Source organism: Rhyacophila brunnea, unplaced genomic scaffold (genome assembly GCF_057557595.1).
Source record: "Rhyacophila brunnea isolate RB1 unplaced genomic scaffold, BYU_Rbru_1.0 scaffold_12, whole genome shotgun sequence".
Taxonomy (NCBI): Eukaryota; Metazoa; Arthropoda; class Insecta; order Trichoptera; family Rhyacophilidae; genus Rhyacophila; species Rhyacophila brunnea.
In genome coordinates this window covers 39,598,404-39,620,198 of record NW_028232774.1, presented here as the reverse complement: position 1 = coordinate 39,620,198, position 21,795 = coordinate 39,598,404, and the positions used below count along the sequence as shown (strand labels likewise).

The following is a 21,795-nucleotide window of genomic DNA, read 5'->3' as shown; positions in this document are numbered from 1 at the left end:
CTACTAGTGTCACAGTGCACACATATTTCCATTAGATAATGACGTATCTTAAGACTTTATTTCTATATATGTATCTAAATCGAAAAGTTAAAAAAAAGTAAGTAAAACATTCATACAATGATTTCAATGTAATTATCACTGCATGTATTAGTTAACATGTATCTGCGAATGTGTTAACTCAATTTCGACAAAAACTGGACATACAATATCTTTGCACTAAAACATAGATTGTAGAGATGTCAAAAAATACCTTTTCTTTTGACTACAAATGAATTTCCAATGCAAGACGAATGCAGCTAATGCTGTAGTAACCTTTCCACAGCTTCACTTTCATATACCTCTCTATAGAATAAGGTGTCAAAGTCTTTGGTTCCATTCTTTATAGCAAAGCAGGATTTTAAGCTCACCGGTTGGACCTTTCCGTCATGGTGCATACAACGAATCTATTATATCAGTCACTTGCAAAACTATCGATAGAGCGAGGGAAATGCTTAGGCAGTATTATAATATACAGCTTAATCGACGTGTAAGTGGTCAGAGGAGGGTGTGGTGGCGGTTTCAGTGGAGAGCGTGGCCTTACCTGCTGCCCCGCCCGCAGGAGGACCCCCGTACATCGAAGACGATTCCTCCATGTCCAGATCATCCTGAGAGCTGCTAATCCGCACTGCAAACAAACCACACATCTCTTTATTGCACACGCCCTGACTATAAGAGTCGTACAGGATATTTAAGGACACTCAGGCTGTACATCTCCTTTACACCAAAAACCTACATCTATAACTTATTTAAATATCTTCTTAATAGTCGGGGGATTTATGTCGCAGGTACTTAACTTAATATCAAAAATATTATATCATTTTGAAAAGCCACAGAAACACACCTATTAGGAAAATTTAAGTTTTTTTTTTGAGTGGTTTCAAACACGCGTCTTTTACTTTACGGGTGAGTGCTCTTAATCAATTATTCCTAATAACTACGCTACCTGAGTACTTCAAATACCATTAAGAAATGACTACAATATTTGTAATTTGTAAAATTTATAATTTTTAATTTAAAAAAAAACATAATTTGGAAAAGATATTAAAATATTGTCCTGAATGTTAGTGTTGTCAGAAAGTTTTATAAATAATCAGAATAGTTTCAGAATGTTGTCTCACGATATATATTATTTTGGACAGACGTTAGACACTTGATTGCCACAAGCTCATCTTCATTAGACGAGGAGTGAAAGGAAGGATGGGAAAACCTAAGCTGACGTCGTTTGACTACATGGAAAGAGGCACAGATCTACAATATAATATATAGTTGGTACAGTGGCAGTGCTGATGATAACATTCTTCTGTGTAAAATGAACTCATAACTATGCAGACAATTGATCTAGTAATAATAGAAAGACTGCATTTCGTATTTATACTGAAGCGAGGCCAAGGTTTCAATTACAATGGAATCGGAACCGCCTAGCAGCAAAGATAGAGCAAACAATAAGACAGGTAAACGGTAATAGTTGACAACACTACATAGTCATCAGTAGCGAAGGGTGGAGGTAGGCCGTGGAGATTAATAGTGCACACTAAACTTTGTCAGACATACTTATTGGTTTTTATTGAACTTAGAGCAGTATGTATGAAATATCGCAATCTCATTGAAGCTACATAGTGGTTATCCGCCTATTAGCGAGTATTATAAAAAATGTAAACGTCACTGTGTAATGCGATGTGTCCATGAGCAAAAAGCAAATGGCTGCCTCCTTTCCAGCCACTGACAGATAAGTGAGAGCAGTGTCATCAAAAATTGCCACACCATGAATTCATTACTCGTGTTTGCTGCAAAAATTGAGAGTCTTTCGTGAGGTTACTGCGAAAAGTTGTGTTAGTCTCGAAATCATTGATATGCCCTCTCCAGGCATAATGCTAATTTCTTTGTGCTTTATGTGCATGTTCTATATATCGGATGATTATGTATTTTTTTTTCTAGAATACATATTTATATATATATAGACACATAATCCGTTAACTTTAAATACCTAAATTATCGACTTACCAACTTTTGGCAGCAACCGGCTCTTTACAAACTTAAAAAACAGTAATCACACGTTTACAAAACAGATACATCATGGATTTGGATCTATACTCTAGATGGAATGCTCTCGTATTTCGATTGGCTTTAGGAGATTCACCAATATATGACATAAACAAGCAATATTTATCATGGATAAGATGGAATTACGTAAGGCCCCAAAGTCACAGCTTCATCTGGCATTAAGATAATATGCAACTAGAAGCATTCTGCATTCAAGTAGGCCACATTGCAAAATATTACCTAAATTTATTATAAGGGATGTATAGTAAACAGGATGGCCGAATCAAAGACACTAAGGATAATTCGCAAATGATCCAATAAGATTTCACGTAAAAGGTTGTTTGGGATACATAATAATACATTAGAAAAGCATTGTTGTCATGATTGTCAGTTTCTCCGTCGCCCAACTATCATAACAACCATGAAGTGATCCATAGACCAATATAAGAAATGAGTGGCGGGCGCTAAAACCGTGTTGCCAATTGAATGGTAAATATATATTTACTCGGAATACTTTATCCGTTATTCAATTGTATTCGAAGCAGTGTGATAACGTAATCATTAAATTATTTAAAGTTTATATTAACTACCCACAATGGCTGAGCGGTTACGCGTCAGGCCTATAATGTCATGGGTCCCGGATTCTAATCCCGGATCTGGCAAATTTACATGTTTTTCAATGTGTGTTTGGACCCAGATTATAGACCTGTTAATACATCTAATAAAAATAACTCATTTATAATTATTCAACGTATACTGTACAATTCAGACACTTCTTGATAATTGCTCCATGCTCCTCCAGAATACAAATGGACGATGGTGTTGGTTAGTTTTAATAATTCAATTAAACTCTGCCTAACCAAACCATAAATGATAAAAAATATTCTACTCTATATAAAATATCTAAAATTATGTATGATTTAATGGCATAATGTTACAACATTTTATAGCTAGAAGAATATTTTTTATCTAATATCTATTATGGTTTACTTTTAGCAGGGTTTAATTGAATTTTAAAAACCAATCATCTGCAAATTGTATTCTTAGTTAACTCATTTAGTGCTAACACCGCGACTGGCGCGGTTTGGAGCAGTTGGCCATTCGATATAATTAACGTGTTATTTAAATGTGGTAAATAAAATGTAATTAAAACTTCAGCAGTGATTGTGATGAAAACAAATAAGTATGTCTGACAAAGTTTACGGTGCACTATTTGTATCGGATCTCCACAGGCAACTTTCAACCTTCGCCAATGTCAGTTATAAGTTGTTTATAAATTTGTCAATATTCAAGCCAAAATACAGTCTCCTATAAATACATAATCCATTATTGCTGCTAATACAAAAAGCTGTTTTCATTATTTCTTACTTATAATTCACGAAACTACAAGTACATTATAATGACTAAAAGGAGTGTTAAATAAAATTGGTTTATATAAATTAAGAGTAAAACACTATATTATAACAATGCAGTCTAATAGATATAATAAATAGAAGAAACCAAACATATAGAAAAGGGAAACAATCGTTTATCTCTTAAAAATCATATGCAATAAAAGAATTGTATAAAAATCTTCATTCATCTCCCCACATCTAACTTTACTATAAGTGTCATCGATTTCATTATCTAACCAAGTCACAACTGTCAAAAAGATAGGTATATTACCACCACCAATAAGAAAATTCATCAGTAGTGTAGCGGTGCTATTTTGACCAACCGTTTGACAGCCGTCAGTTTGGGAGAAGAATAATAATTAATTAACTGTGACAGAGTAGTGAATAATTCATTAATTTTTGTGCCACACAGATTGTCGCTAGAAGAAACTAATACGTTTTAATATCAACAAGGGCTCACATCGGTTCGGTCTGCCGTTAACGTTTCTGTACAGCGCTGTCTCCAAATACTGCAGTCCATTGTTGTTGATAATGTTGAAGCCGCACAGCAATTCCATTTGTTTCCATCGATGAACACGCTCCTGAAATAATATTAATTTTAATACATACAACATTGCATAAAAGGCTTTATACACAGAGTTTGGACTATAACTAGAGAAAGTGATATGAACTTTCAGTATTACTACAGTTGGTTTTTAGAGTGGTCGAATAAAATTGGTAATCATAGAAAAATTAAAAGTATTTTTGGCTGTTATGTTGTAACATAGCATTTTTTCGCATAACATGCTGTTATTTGATAGATTTTTTATTGTTTTTTTTTTGTTTTTCTATTTCTAATTATTCGAAATATTGATAGTTTGATGTATTTGGCTGCCTAGATAATACGTACATTAATTGAAGGGCTCAGCGCATCTATTCTATATACAAGGCTGCTATTGGCCGCTATCGAGGGTAGTTTATTATATTTATGTATTGAGTTTATCATATTTATTTATTAACTGTCAAAACTGTCTATTTCGCTCTGAAAGTAAACACAGTCAAGAGGGGTGCTGTTAAAACATAAACATTATTGTAACAATTTATAATACCTCAATACATAAATATGATAAACTATCCTCGATAGCCGCCGATAGCGGCCAATAGCAGCCATGTGTATAGAATAGATGTGCAGGAGTAAATAAAGTTCGAACCGAGATAAGGCTAGTGATTTTCCAAAACAAATCTTATGTCATATTAAATTTCTCTTTTAGTATTCAATATCAATAAAGGAATGAACCAAAGATGCTGAAGAAAACTTTGTTGTATAGATGGTAAAAAGGACCACTAGGATCACTAATTTTCATACAAACTGAACACGGTCCAGAGATCTCCAAAAAAGGTACTTAAATCAAAACTGAAATTGCTTTCAGCGATTTTTATATTCACAGAAAGCTTCATCTGGAAGAAAATTGAAGATCTTTGGGATGAACGATGTTATATATTATTACTTTGCTATAATGGTGTTAATTGTCAATTCTTCATGGAAATACATTGTATTAATTAAAATAAAACATGATATTATGTCGTCACTGTTCTGGCAGAAAACACTAATTCGAAAAAATTACATATTGAGTTAGTTATACCAAAATGTTCCTTATTTTAAACTTTACCATCTGGAAACCTTCTTAATAAATAAAGTCTTTATTTTAAAGTCATCTTTTTTACGATTACTTAATAAACTCACATGATAGACCGTTTCAAACATTTTAACAACTTCAAAGTCAAATTTTTCAAAACTAGTATTCTCCAGTTAGTGTGTTCTGCCAGAACAGAGACGATGTAATACTTATTACACATAGTCCTTTTCTATGCCTCATGATATTACTAGGGCAGTATCAGACAGGCCGCAGATTTGTAACGACACACGTTGAATGTAGAGCAAAGCTGTTACTACAATCGCTGTAATACCGAAAATTCGTGGCTTAGTATTTCAGAATCATTCAAACAGATATCACTGTGTGTTTCATTTTTAGTAAAGTAGGCTAGTAAAAGTAAGTTTAAAGTCGGACGAGATAACTCTGGAAATTTTTTATAATTTATAATTTTTAATTTTCGGCCTGTCGATCACGGTCTCAAAGAGCGAGGTAACTCATCAAGACTGGTTTTGTCTGCTTCAATAGGACATTTTCAACTGATATAAACTAAACAATATTACAGATATTTATACTAACAAATTTTAAAGGCAAACTGATTCATTGAAGATATGGACAATAATTGAATCAACTTCTAAAAAATTCTATATTCAAAAATAAATCAATAACAATGAATGAACAGATGAATAATACAATATTTTGGGGAAAATAAAATGGCTTTCAAATGCAAGCGCTGATCAATGTTGGAAGGATGTTTAAACATCAAATACTGACCTGCAGTTCTTGTGTAACTTCATTGAGAGCCGTTCTGGCTTCCACAATGGACCGGTCCACGTCATCGATGGACTTTCCGTGCGTCGAAACAAATGCACCAACAAGACTGGACCGCTTCTTACGCAACTTTTCACACTAGAAAAAAAAAATTAAAATAAAACAAAATATATAGTATTCTATTATTGGTACATCTCAGTACCAAGCTCTTTGATTTGATGAGCATGACATGTGTCCAAACAGCATCAGACTAGAAAACAGAGAGCACTAGGAGTGATCGACTGGAGAAAGAGAGAACCAGGGAGAATGGAGGTCTGCTTAAGGCAACCAATGTCCATCAGAAAGCACCAGAGAAAAAAACAATAGGCAATTGAAACAAATGACAAATATACAACGCTTAGTAATGTCATAAAAGTAGACAGTGTTGAGATATCGTAGGTTCGATTCCTGCTGGGTGACGTATTTTTTTTCTACTGGTTATATTTATTCAGAAATGTTTTCAAATTATGTATATTCAATAAAAGGAATGTTACATTTTAAATATTGTCAATTATTCGTTGAATAAAAAAATAGTTAAATTGGTTATTAGTTATTCACTCAATCCATTGGGTTCATGGCCTGGATCCAAACAAATGTTGATTACAATAAAAGCAATATGAGAATACGATCCAACATACCTCTGTAATGAAAAGAAGTCCATGTAACCAATGTGGAATTAATAAAGTCTCAAATTTTCTTTTTTTCCATCCAATGTGGATCATAGTCGTCGCCTTAGAAAAAGGTTTACCAAAACAGATTTTTTTATTAGAAATGAATGTAAGCTACTTGCTCAACATAGTAGGTCTATGCACTGCACTGGGCCCAAACACACATTTAAAAACATGTGAATTGTATCGGATCCGTGATTCGATCAGGCAGATCAACCTTAATAATATTATAATTATGGACCAAGACTGCATAACAATACTCACTGCGTCGCGTGCTGTCTGTAGCTGCTGATCAGCGCTGAGCTTTTTCCTGAGGTACGACTTGTTTTCAAGTTCATGCGTCAGCTGAAGCCACAACTGAAGACCGGCGGGTGGCGCCCAGCATCTGTCTTCCAGTTCTCCTTCTGCCCTCACCAGTTCTGATCTCAGTAACTGTAAAGAATAAACACCATTCTAAATCCATAGAAGTTGTTCAAAGAAGTACAGTTTAATTTATACCATATGCGCTTCTGACTGCATATTATATATCCATGGATGGCGTGAATACGTTGATAAGTCTAGAAACATCAATTCTCAGGGCAGCTATTTGTATGTTTAGCTTTCTGTGGTAAATCAGATTATATCGTCTCTGTTCTGGCAGAACACACTAACTGGAGAATACTAGTTTTGAGTAATTTGACTTTGAAGTTGTTGAAATGTTTGAAATGGTCTATCATGTGAGTTTATTAAGTAATCGTAAAAAGGATGACTTTAAAATAAAGACTGTTTATTTATTAAGAAGGTTTCCAGACGGTAAAGTTTGAAATAAGGAACATTTTGTTATAACTAACTCAATATGTCGTTTTTTCGAATTAGTGTCTTCTGCCAGAGCAATGACGATATGTTTTAGAATGTACATATTATATTATATTAAAATACATAATTTTTAAAAACCTAACCAGAGAGTTTACATACAAAACTATAATTTTATGAACAGTACTCTCTCAGTAATCTGCCACCCCAAAAACCAGACAAGTGTCCAATTAGTGAAAGCGGCGGATTATAGTGCATACATACAACATATGGTAAAAATTAAAACAGGTTTGGGAAATTCGTTCTAGCAAATTACATTTTATTTATAATTAAAATCAAGTATTAACTAAATATTAAACAGTAAATCACTCAACACAACCAGTTGTTCAGTGAGGCAGATATTCTTGAATGGCTTAGGATACCTGGCTTTACCTATGACCACAAGCTTCATTTTGTGTGTCCCGGTTGCATTGGAGCACGGCATAATATTGTGATGCGGTCCTTGGACACTTTCCTCCCATGTACATTACTTTCTTCGCGATGAACGTAGGAGAAGTTTCCAAAACAAACCCGTCTCATCTGCGTTGTATACTTGTACGCGGCGGACTACTGAATTTGACAATCGAATACCGGCGAATTATAGAGCTTGATTTTGTGCTTTCAACTAGTAAAAATAGCGGCGGATAATAGTAGTTATCGGATAATCGAGCGGCGAATTACTGAGAGTGTACTGTACCTATATACCTAGTAGAAAAACGAAAAAATCTCAGTCCGTCAGTCTCAGTACATATATTATGTTTAACTGATTTCCTACCTTCTTAAAAGCTTACATAATGGTGACGCAGTTGATGCTTTCAGTTGGCCAATTATGCATTATATCTAACCATTGTTTTATTTGTTTTTCATTTAGTGGGTAGGTTATATTTAGTGACATCTCTCATTAGCTAATTCCATTGAATTACCAACACATTAGGTACCTAGTTCCATTGTCTAAGAGTAATGATAATTTAATGTGATTACCTACTGAATGTATTAGTAGTATGTAAGATACCCACTTTACTAAGGGTTTTTACAAACACTTTAAATAGTCAAAATATTCTAAATTTGTTTTTACACCTGATACTTTATTTGTGGGTAATACGATTTTTACCTTCTTATATTGTATTAAATTACTATATAAACAATAATTCTCTCTTCATAGAGACTTGAATGTGGAAACCATCTACGACCACGTCTTGAAAATATCTAAAAAAATCTACAGCTACATGACAGGAGACATCCCAAACCAGTCGATCAAAGATCTTAAGAATTACGATCCAGCCATCACAACCGAATTTTCGCCAATATTCCACAAGCACTATTGGCTCTTAAAGCCTCCTAGTTCTTTCTCCATCTGCATGAATTGAAGAAAAATATTTTAGTGCCCACTCTGTTAATTCGAAGGAGTAACCACTGTATAACCCCTATTTTTCTGTTATTTTTTTCTTTCTTCCCTTAGACCCACAACAAAGGGCCATGAGTTCTTAGTTAATAGGTATACAAACGCGATTACTACAAATGAAGAGGATAAAAAGCCGTTTGGCCTCGGTGTCTCTTATATATAATAGAAATATTTTTGTTGGTGTGTATCTGCCATTGCCTGAACATGCCGAAAGACGAAACCGAAATCGCAAAAAATTAATCAAATGGAATAATACAAAACTTAAATCAATTAGAATTTATGAAAGAATTTTCAAAAGAGAAATGACGTTATGGTGATAATTATTATTGGATTTTAAAAAAATCTGCAAAAAGAACACATAATAAATATTTTCATAATTATTTATGTTATGGTTCCATTGAAAATGATGCCAATTTTTTTATTTATTGAGTAAACACTGTTAAGTAATCAATAAAATAATTTTACTATGTTTTTAATGAATGTTTATAAAGCAAAACAACTCACTCCCACGTATAGTTAAAACGGATATGGAAAGTAAGACATCAACTTCTAAAGTATGTATCTATACTTAATGTAAGTACATATTGCGGGGTTGCTGCCAAAAGTTGGTAAGTCGATAATTTAGGTATTTAGAGTTAACAACGGTTAACGTGTCTATATTATATAAATATGTATGTATGCTAGAAAAAAAATTCAAGATCATCCAATATATAGAACATGCACAATTAGTACAAAGAAATTAGCATTATGCCTGATTTTAGGGAGAATGTCAAACTTCAAATTCTAATTACTCCATAACATGATTTCGAGACTTACCAATTTGACTATATTACAATAAGATATACACTACAAGGCTATGTAATTCCATATGTGTTTTCTTGACTTTCTTCATTAGCTGGACAATGGGTCGCGTAAGACAGTTGTCTCTATGTTAAACACTGCTGTAATTCTGCGTCATCTTATATCATTATTTTACAATACATACTCCGAAAACAGTCCATGCGCTAGATAAGTATGGGTATATAAATAAAATCTAAAAATACTATGATAGCTGTCAATTTCTGACAGTTTTATTATATTTACAAAAGGTGTGACATGATTTCTTCTATTAGCTATTTTTTGTTTGCTTAAGTACACCTTTAAAGCAAAAATTTAACCAAAATTTATTCATAAGAATCATATGAACTTAGTTATGCAGAATGTAGCCAGTCCACAATAATATCGAGCTGAAATAATGGCACTTTAGCAGCAACATGATATTAAAAATGTATGTAAAATTGTAAATAGTATTTTATTTCAAGAATAATTTTTTTGCGGCTTGGCTATTTTCAGCATAACGTAGAGAAAACCTTCTCGCATCTTATCTATAACATATCTCATTTTTTATTTTTTGTGGACTGGCTACTTTCTGCATAACTATGTCCATATGTGGTTCAATAATTTCATGAATTGATTTTTTTATAACTCCACAACATTGAATTTGAATTAAAAATAATTGTAGATTTTACTTTGTGCAGCCGCATTTACCTCAATTTCAGCCTTGAGTTGTGAGACTTCGAGGTCAGAGTATGAGGTGGTTAACGAGATACCAGATCCGGCTTCCTGGAGCCGTCGTTCAAGGTTCATCTTTTCAGTTGCTACATTTTCCTAAAAACAAAAAAAATGTAAATAAATTATATATTTAGTTATAGTTTTTCATTATTTATATTAGCTAAATATAATCATAGCATTGTCCAACTCGCGTACCATCTTTAACTGGTTTTAATATGCAACTAAATTATGACCTCTGGTAATTTTTCTTCAATCGCTTTTTACTGCACGTATTTCTGTCCAACATACAGGATTTGTCAATGCAACGGGTATTTAGGGCGACCTTTTAACATTTTGTTCTCCCTTAAAGGCTTGTACAGAGCTTAGAGGGAACACTGAAATATAGCAGTAGCGAAGAGTGGAGGTAGGCTGTGGAAATCCGACATAAATAGTACACACTTAACTTTGTCAGTCATACTAATTTGTTTTCATTGAATTAAGAATACTAATTGCAGATGGTATAGGTTAGTTTTTAAAAATCAATTAAACCCTGCCTAACGCAAACCGTAATAGATATTAAGGTAAAACAATTCTTCTCAATAAAATATTTTTTATCTATGATGGTTTGGTTGAGGCAGGACTCTAAAAACTCTCTTCTAAAAACCATTTGCAATTTGTATTCTTAGTTTAATGAAAACAAATAAGTATGACTGCCAAGGTGTGCATTATTTTTTTTCGGATCTCCACAGTCTACCTCTAGTATTATGGTTTAATCCCTAGTTTAATGAAAACAAATAAGTATAACTGACAAAGTTTAGTGTGCACTATATATTATGTTGAATCTCCACAGCCTACCTCCACCCTTCGCCACTGATATAGAGTATAAAATTGATAATGATGTGACAACTCAAATAACCATTGCAATATAGATAATAAATATTAAGTATAAAATATAAATAATACATTAAGTAGGTACTTAGATGAGAACGGAGTATATTCCGGCTGGCATTATTTTTTAGAAGATAAAGACAATATTGAACATACATAATTTGAAAACATCTCATGCATATACCCACTATAAAAAAATCCATTTTAGAAAAAATATGACACCTGACAGGACTGTAGTCGCTGGATTCGCGCCAATGTACTTTTCCAATATGTTCAATATATAGTTACAATGTTACATTCTCAGATCTTGTGTATTATTCATTGAATAAAAGAAGTGGTTTAAAAAGGTGGTGCAGTGCGTATGACACTGGCCTTTTATGGAGCTCTGGGTTCGATCCAGGTGAGGACACAATATATATACCTATATGTAATTTTCTCAAAGCGTGGGTGCTATGATTGTTACTGTCATTACCTCTAGGCCTGTTGTAGTGTTAAAAAGAATATATTATAATATGTACTTACTTACTTACTTATTTTTTTTAGAATAAAAAAAAAAGAATTACAATTAATGTTATCGTTTAGTGATTCAACTTCTAATATAGTTCAGTTGTACCAACCTGCTCAAGCCTAGCCCTTTCCAGCTCCTTCTGCATGTCGTCCAAGGCCAGTTCAGCTCTTCTGAGAGACTCCATGTCCTTGAGCATGCGGTGCAGCTGCCTGCGAGAGGCCCGACCCTGCTGGCACGCCCACCAGCAACCCACCACCACCCCCAGCACCAGCGCAATCAGCACGCCGTCCTTCCAACGGTGACCGCCATCTGGTGGGGAAGTTTAGACAAACCGTACAAAAGCCAGGGTGTCGAGATAATAACATAATATTGAACATACATAATTTGAAAACATCTCATGCATATATATATACCAACTAGAAATACTAAAACTAAAAGAAATACAACAACTAAAAAATACGACACCCGACGGGACTTGAACTTGTAACCGTTGCTCGTGCCAATGTGCTTTTCCAATTAAGCTACGGACATTCTACTTACATACAACAAATTTCTAGTAGCTCTTAATATTAACACTATCGACCGAAGGTACTTGATGGAATTTGAATTTATATTCTAATGCAGTGGTTTCCAACCTTTATGATACTACGCCTCCCTTTAAAAATATCTAATCTTGGCGCTTCCCCCCCTTTATTTCATTAAATAATACACACATTTTTAAATAGTCAACACTGTTCTAATACAAAAATGATTTTTTTTTTTAAATAAACAAGGTTTTACTACTTATATTATATTCATTTTTAAAGTAATTTGTTTTTCATGCGATGAATGTGATTGTTTATTAGCACAAACAATTTCAAATTCATCATCGTTCATTGACAAATGTATTCTATCATGGGCCCCACATCCTGAAGCGGGCCCCAAGGCCAGGATTTTTGGCGGGCCCACCTACCTATCGCTGAGGTTAAGGCTGAGGTGGTGCTCTAATGTAGTGTTTCCTAAATTATATACGGGAGTTATCATTTAAGTAAATCAATCATCATATAGGTATCACATCAAATTGCAACGCACAACCACATATTTCCAAAATTTAATGGTTCCGACACAAATCAGCGCCGCAGGCGACTTTTTTTACGATTACTAAATTAATGTGAAAAGTGCATTAGCAAACTAACCAAGAACTCAGTAAATAGATTTTTGTTTGCTTCAATATATCTGACGCAGAAATCATGTAAAAGTGGAAACATGGCGAACTTATTTTTTTGTAATTTTGATTTCGAAAGCACAAATTTTTCATAAATGCCTTCACCTTGTCGGTTTAAATCAATGAATGCATTAGTGGTCCTTGCATTGATTTTTCACTCAATTTTTTAAAAATTTCAACCAAATAGAACTAGAACAAAATTATCGTTCCTAAACGAATTTGCCTCAAATTTCAACATTATGATTTGACCCTATAATTTCATTTTTTCACGAGATAGCCAGCGCGCTTCACAATAGTAGGTATAGAAGTGAGGTTTTATAAAATTAGTCTCCATATTTTCAGACAGGTTTGCAAACAACCTTTTATAGGACTGTTTTTTACGTAGTTTATAACTAGCGGCCGTTTTATAAACTATGCATTTGCAAACTGAAAACCTGTGGCTACATTAATTGTGTTAAACTGTTCGCGCCTCCCCTTGCAACAATCCGAACCACCCCAGGGAGGCGCGCCTCCCAGTTTGGAAATCGCTGTTCCAATGGATTTAAGTTTTGTACTATTCCATTTGAGTCGTTTTTTGCGACCCGGGTTTCGCCTTTGGTGAGTGTACACGGCACCTGAAGATGCCGAAAGGCGAAACCCAGGTCAAAAAACGGCTCAAATGGAATAGTACAAAACTTAAATCCATTAGAATTTAGTAGTTCTTACATGAAATGTTTATCAAACTGTGTTACAATGTTAAATTAATTCTTTAATTATTAACTGACATTACGGATCACTCCATTTTTTAGTTTTTATAACACACTTAGACTTGCTAATGATTCGTTGAATAAAAGGAATAGTTTATTAAAAGATAATATTTGTTACACATAAAGAGTATTTAAAAAAAAACACATAAACTAGAAACCACAGAGAAATAGGCGAATCTGCATATCTGAAATCTGAAAATGGCAATAATATTATTATAGGCCTCAGAGGGTTCTTAGCAGGCAACTCAGAAATAATGGGAACTGAAATACATAACGGGCAAGGCGATAGCAGTTAACCGACTCGAGTAAGGAAGAATCCAGGTTAAGCTTACACACGTGTCAAGAATACGTTTTACGTCGAATACTGAAAATTGCTCTCGGTTTATGCACTTACGCTCATTTAATCTTGGTGTATTACACACACTATTGCACGTGCATAATGCGTGCTTCATTGTTCGTAGGACACTCACACATTCAAAACACTGCATCAACTTGCGGCGTATTGAATATAGCCTATCGGTATTCTATTTATTATCTGTTCTGTGGTTCCTAGCCTCTGCCAAAATCTAGCTGAATTGATGTATATTTGATAATAGTGACTTTTAGTAAGTTTAGTGAGTTCGATTAATTATACACAAAATAGGGGCCACATCAACAGATATAATATAGGTCTCTAGTAAAATTCAGTTAGACCAAAGAAAGAAAAAAATTGCCATGAGTTGATACTCGGCAGCTCAGACATCTTATGTCCGAATCATGGCCCCCACATTCTGAAGCGGGCCCCCAGGCCAGGATCTTTGGCGGGCCCAGCTACCTATCACTAAGTTTAAAGGTAGCATGATGCTCTAGAGTAGTGTTTCACAAATTCTACACGAGAATTATCATTTAAGTATAGGTATATTATCAATTATCATATCATATCAAATTGCAACGCACAACCATAAATTAAAAATATTATTTAATAGCTCTGAAGTAAAGTAGCGCCGCAGGCGACTTTTTTTACTGTTATAGTAGATTTGGGATATGTGTTAATCTCACTTAGCTGGTCGACCCGCCACGCCGGACCCTTTCTATGCCCGGGCCTCTAGGCTAGAGTCCTGTCAGCGCCTCCTTGTGGAGGTCATGGTCCGAATACCTTTACTATTCACACAGCATTATTACACAAAATCCATTTTAAGATGGACATGTACTAAATTAAATGTATATAAAATAAAGAATTTCGGGTAAGTCAGGGGGGATTAACCATGAATAATCCATACTTTGTAAGAATGATATAATATGTGTCATTATGGTGATCTATCTTTCCTCATCATAAAAAATATGTTTATACCAAGGCCTGAACAAAAACTGAACATAAGTGAGAAAGCATTCGGCATGCATATAATCTTCGCGATACGTGTTAGAGTAAGATGGAAGACATATAAATAATCATCTTAGAGAAACTAGAAGTGAATCCGGTAAATATTGGATCGACTTATGCGCTAAGGGCAAAACCGGGAGTACAATTTGTGAAATCTATAGTTTTTTTTATGTGAAATATAAAGTTACGGGTCATTTTTAGTTAATTTAGTAAAAAAGATGGTTAACTCTATTGTGTTTAGATTTGGTAGTCGCACTGAGAAGCAAGGTGATGGTATGTTTCATACACAGAACAGATTAATAAATAGACTTCCGATAGGCTATACCCCAATACGCTACTCTGGGTTTTGAGTGTCCTACGAAAATGAACCACAAATTATAGACGTGAAATAGTGTGTTGCAACCAATGACATTATTAATGGACGACGCACTCAATACAGTAGCTATTCGCGCATTCGCATGTATAGGTAGACGTCACGCAATTTCCATTATGCGATATCACGCATCGGGATTTTATAGCAATATGACTTTTATTGTAATGGCTTTAGAACAGTGTTTCTAGTGTCAATGTTCATTTGAGCGAACCCGTTCGAACCGAACCATTCGGCAGACCCGAGAAAAAGCATCGGGAATTTATAGCAATATCACTTTTATTGTAATGGCGTTAGAACAGATTATGCCATTCGGCAGACCCGACAAAAAAGTGAGTGTCATTTTTTTCCAGATGATTCGTCCATATTAATGTCATTGGTTGCAACCTTCAAATACACAAATATTGAATGAGCGTCAGTGCATAAACCGAGAGCAGTTGTCAGAACGGAGGACAAGCGTATTTTGACACGTGTTTAAGTTTATCCCATATTCTTCCACATTCGAGATCGGTTGCCTGTCACTCTCCACACCCGTAGGGTATTTCAGTTCCCATTATTTCTGAGTTCCCTGGCTTCATAGATAAAATTGAGGCCCTACTGTGTCATACACAAAGAAAACGGCTTTATATAGCCGGACAATACTCATCTCTTTAGTATTATTGCTCAGAGAACCATAAAATAGTATTATTTCAAGCATTTGCTTTAAAATTTAGAATAAAACCGTATTTCGTTTCATACTTGTGATTATTTCCGCGATCTATATTTCACGATAATTTAATATAATATCTCTAGATTCATTCTTCAACATTCATTCATTCAATAAAAGCGAAAATAATATCATAAAGATAAATTTTATAACAAATGAATGAATAAATCTTTCGAGTAACCACATATTATTGTGTGTTCAAAACTTCTAGATAATGCTAGAAAGCACTATACATATACATAATGCGAGCTTTTGTAGTAGGTATAAGCTTTTGAATAAGATGTCAATGGAGAATATTTTCGATCCCGAGATTGGTGTAAACATATGGAAATTTGACGAAATTAATATTACAAAAAAGTAATATATAAAACCGAATGTTACACATTCAGATTTTTTTTATTACGATTAAGCAACGTAGAAGTTTATAGTTCGGTAGGTATATAAAATGTCGGAATTTCTCGTAAAATATTAAACCATCTTCAAACAAAAATTGTACATACAGAGAAAAAATATTATATAACAAACCGAAATTCTGGTTATTTATAGATATGTATACAGAAATAACTAAAAAAAATCTTGTCCTTAAATAATGGCGTTTGAAATTTTTGCACAAATTTTCATTTAAATTTACCTTGGTTTTTTCAAAAAAAAAGTGTCTTTTTTAATTGAAAATTAATAAATGAAATTGTACAGTTAAAACTGAATCAACCCTAACGTTTCCGTATGTATAGCAAAACAATAATGATTACAATAAGGGTTACGCGATTTTATGGCGAATTCAAGATTTTTCTTACTGAAATACAAAGCATTGTAATGCTATTTAACTTATAAATCAATTTTTTTAAATTTGAAATATATATAATTTATAATGACATAAATAATTCTAATTTCGGAAACTTGAGGCTGCAGTTAACAGATTTACGTAACTTCATAGTAATTTTGATCACAAAACTTCCGTCATTCATTCGCAACCTATTTAAATGTACCCAAGTACCGACTTTTACGTGTATTTTTGAAATACTGAACTTAATTATAATTTTTATTTTTCTTATTACTTTTGGATATTGTTTATCGATTAATAAACTTTTAAAGCTATTTTTTGATAAAATAAATAAATTAATTAAAAAAAAATAACAACTTTACCTAGAGACTTCACCTTTTTAAGTTGATATGATGGGTACCTACCTAAATAAGGTAAGTATCATAAAGTCGACTTATTTTGTCATAAATAGAGCTCAAATAACAATTTCCGTGAATTTATTTTAATTCCTAAGTATTTTTTAGTTTTATCTTTTTTTTTATTTTTGCATATAAAAAAAACGTTTAAAAAAATCAATCCCAGGATTTCATCATTATCAATCCTCGGTCTCATAATCTCGATTTGAGAACATACTAGAACAGCGATGGCAAATACGTGACACGCGTGCCAAGCTTGGCACGCTAAAATTTTTCGACGTTACGCCAAAAAATAAATTCCTTTTATTTTTTAATATTCAAAACGTTTATAGCGGAGAAATATAAAATCAAAGCGAATTCATGTAGACGTATAAGTATATATTGTGGCAACACATGGAAAAGTATGCCTGATACTTCTATATATGTTAAAAAACTAGTAATCTCGTTGTTGACCATTTTTTCATCCACGTTCTCATGTGAAAGTACATATATTTCTATATTGAATCATGGACATGCAATTGGTTGACAAAGGAAGATTCAGCAGCAGCATTAATTTGCAATCAACGACATAATATCAGCCTGATATAAAAAGCCTCGCAAATAACATGAAACAAAAAACCTCAAAATAAATGAGTGTGTTATTAATTGTTTTTATATTACAACATTTTTCTTAGGTCGTATTCTTATTTGTCCGGTACAAATCTTGCAATCGATTTTTAACTAACTTCCCAACTAGCTAGGCATTTGAAACTTTTAGATTATGATATCAGAACACGAGACCAATGCATTCTTTTAATACTTTTAGCCATCTTTAAGTAGAATTGAATTCATTTTTAGTTAATTCCGTTTTGTATGAAAAGTTATTTCGATACCATTATTGGTTGCTAGGGGGTCCTAGCAACTAAATTATTAAATAATATATACGTGCGTTACTATGGAAATCAATATGAAATGACATTTCATTATTCAGTATTTCTATCAAGTACATTTTTTTTTTTGATCATTTAAGCTAGTTAAGTCAAGTTTATATGATTCACCAGAAAATTTAAAAACGTTGTATATAAAAAAATCTTTTTATCTTGTAATTATTTCCTTATTATCTTTCATTGTATGTGTATCATTTTTTATATGTTCAATAAATATGATTTAGATTATATCATGTGTACACCTAAAAAGGAATGGCACGCGCGCCACGAATAAAAAAAAAACGGCTTATTTTGGCACGTCGGTCAAATCCTATTTGCCATCCCTGTACTACAATCTAGACAGATATCTAAACATGTATAAATTTTAACAAAGAATGCTCTTTCAAAAACGAAAAAAAAAATCAATTAAAAAATTATGGTGTTTTTGCAGGGCCCGGTTTTCCAATAGAAAAAAAATATTAGGAAAATTTTGTACGTAAAAAGGTTCGCCAACCCTGTTATATTATATTGTAATATATATTTTTTTATCAAATTGAAGTAAGAAAAACCTAGTTGATTAAAAAATGGAGCGCAAAAAATCCAATCGCGCATGCCACATTTTTTATAACTCAGTTTATTTTTCCAGTCTCGAATGGATAATCTAATATTAATAGTATTATATTAGATTATATCACTTCCCATAAAAATGCGATGTTTTAAATTTAATCCAAGACATATTTTTCATTATTAAAGATTTTTTCTCACCTTGCTCTTAAATTTTCAATTCAATGGCCATAGAATTTTCCAGGTGTTATACATAACCTTCACACATCATCTTCACTAACCCGTTTCTCATTAATATGGCTTTGTAGGATGCGAAAAACATTATAATCTGATTGTTCAGCCAGACTGCCCAGGTCAGTAGATTATGGTAGATGGGTACGGCATGGCATAACTTTCCATTTAAACGGCTACTTACTACTTGGAGGGTTTTTTTGTGCCGTAGTCTGGCGATATTGTAATGTAAATTGACAGCCCTTCTGTTGGCCAGTGTTTTTACTTCATTTAGTTGCAGGGAACACAAAAATGATGGGAAGTGCGTTATCTTCAGGGTGTGTTTGTAAAAAGGTATGATTGTCGAGTGAGGATAAATATGGGATAAACTTAAACACGTGTTATATTCCGTATCGTATTGTAAGTAGGTATCATAAATAAATATGCATTTTATTATACAGTATACAGTATTATTAGAATAAGTACTGCATAGATTAAGTTAAGATCCATGTGTAAATTTAAGAACTAGCTATATTCCCATAATAATAATTATTTATGTATTTTTACCTTGTTATATAAGGAATGTTTTTAAAGCAATAATCAAGAAATCACTTTAGAAATAAAATGTTGTATTGACTATAGAGTGTAGTATCATGTCCACATCATATAATCATTAATTTATGATGTTTTTGTGTAACACCTGCTTATAGGCGATCTAGATATTCTCACGGTGACCCTTGTCTATGGGAAGATTCCTAGTATATAACAATAGATCCCTGTGCAGTATTCAACCTATATATGTGGCATGTAGTTAATGTAACAGGGACTTTTTGTACCAGAATCCATAGCGCTAAGTTATGTTAAATATACAATAATTGTCAATTAATCTAACTAATAAAGTATTGTAATAAGATAAACTCGTTAATTAGGTACTAATTTTGGATACTTATAGTACCCTGGTTAATCTGCTATAGGAACAATTAAAGTTTATAACGTAACGAATTCACTATTGAATAAGTAATATTTGAAGACATTTAGGGGACTCTATAGTTATTACTGTTAATGCACCCCATTAAGTAAAGTCTTTGTCTATGGCGACTGGCTTTCGCATATCTACCTTATCAATCTGTTATGTGATTAATTATATTAGCTTTATTTAGCCGGTCCATCGTACATGCCCAGAGACGAGTTGCACAAAAAAAAAATGATTTTTTTTGCTGTTGCCGTTAGCAGAGGCCATTATCTAGAATCTAGATATATATATATGTGTTATGATGAAGTGTAGTGTAGGTATATGGATGCAAACGTCGCTCTAAGAATGCCAAATGGAATCCGATTAGCTCAACTAGCAAATTGATTAGCAAACGTTGCTCAGAGTAATCTGTCAATCGTTACGACCAGAGATACCGGATACGGAGCCCGAAACGTCGAGGGAAGACTTACACGCGGTGGAAACCCAAAAATCTTATTACGATAAACCGTGATACCGTGAAAGTCTCAAACATTATACAACAAATTACAAAAGTAGTATTTACGCGTGGAATGCGCACAAAATTTGTTAATTTCGATAATGGATTGCAAACATGAAACAACAAACCGCAGACATATAATTACTAATCATTTTGCGAACCACAATTCAAGATGTAGAGAATTGGCCGACTCGCACAACATCTGCGACGACACGCGACCGACATTACAATATGCTGTCATTCCCGCCAACAATGATTATTAAATCGGACAATTACAATCAGGGACGAGAGTTGTATGGAAGCGGCATGGCGGACCAATTGACAGAAACGATGAAAAGGCGGACGCTCAACAATATAATAGTGCAGAGCACACAACAAACAGACGCCGCGGTCTGACAAGATCATCTGCGTCGTAAATCATAATAATAACGTAATACAGCATTGTGGTTATCATTTGTTGGCGGAATTCGTGGGAGGGCAGGGTTACCAGTTTACCAAACGTTCGAATTTTGAAATGTTAATTTTAAATAGTTAAATCAACAAAGCGGGCAGTAAAATTTATGATTTGGTTGGTAGTCGTGAATGTTTTGGGCAAGCCAAGCCGAGGATTCATTTAGATGTGATTATTGGCATTGGTCAGGGTTCGGGGATTTTTTTGGGTATTACCCAAAATTAAATTGTATTAAATCAAAATATCAAACAAGAAAACAAAAACAAATAAATTACCCTTAAAAAGAAAAATATACTGACATAGTCATACTTACTTGTTTGTCATAGAAAATAAAATAAACCGATAAAAATGAATGAACTAAACCATTTCATCTAAAACCCCTCGAGCTTTTGAAATAATCGTGTTTCATTTTTGATAATACAACATTAATATCAGGGGCTTTTTATTTCACAGCAACATCACGATAGATTCTATGGTGTATTTATTTTGTTGTCCAGGTGATTTATATACTTCAATGAGGTCACCTGTACCTCGACCGTGCGCGAGTAGTGACACGCGGCTATTACATGTGGACGGCTCAATGAGGTCAAATGTACCTGGAATGCGTGCGAGTACGAGTCGTTCAGCGAGTTGGACGAGGAATTTGAAGGCTCAATTACTTTTGCTAGACGGTTAGCAGGTCTAAATCCACAAAACCAATCACCGTAAAAATGTCCTTGATTTACATTCCCATTGCAAATTTTTTTAAATAATATCAGTCATCTGGCTTTTTTCAGTCTGTAATTCGGTGTCACAACATTTAACGGTGATCAGTGATCACGATGAAACGGATTGGCCGATCAAATCATGAAGGACAATAATCAATTATTTAACTTTACAAAAAAATAAAAATA

The 21,795-nt window shown here is 33.5% G+C and overlaps 1 protein-coding gene across 2 annotated transcripts in view; it reads right to left on the bottom strand.

Annotated features, from left to right (window-relative positions):
• Positions 1-21,795, bottom strand: part of Stim (stromal interaction molecule) — a 124,542-nt gene that overhangs the window by 19,964 nt on the left and 82,783 nt on the right. For both annotated transcript variants that reach the window (XM_085961280.1, XM_085961281.1), the window contains exons 6-11: positions 11,851-12,050; positions 10,343-10,462; positions 6,847-7,014; positions 5,879-6,013; positions 3,934-4,054; positions 581-664 (exon numbers count right to left, since the gene is read on the bottom strand). In XM_085961280.1, coding sequence (XP_085817406.1) covers positions 581-664; positions 3,934-4,054; positions 5,879-6,013; positions 6,847-7,014; positions 10,343-10,462; positions 11,851-12,050 — 828 coding nt within the window. The remainder of the gene's footprint in view (positions 1-580; positions 665-3,933; positions 4,055-5,878; positions 6,014-6,846; positions 7,015-10,342; positions 10,463-11,850; positions 12,051-21,795) is intronic.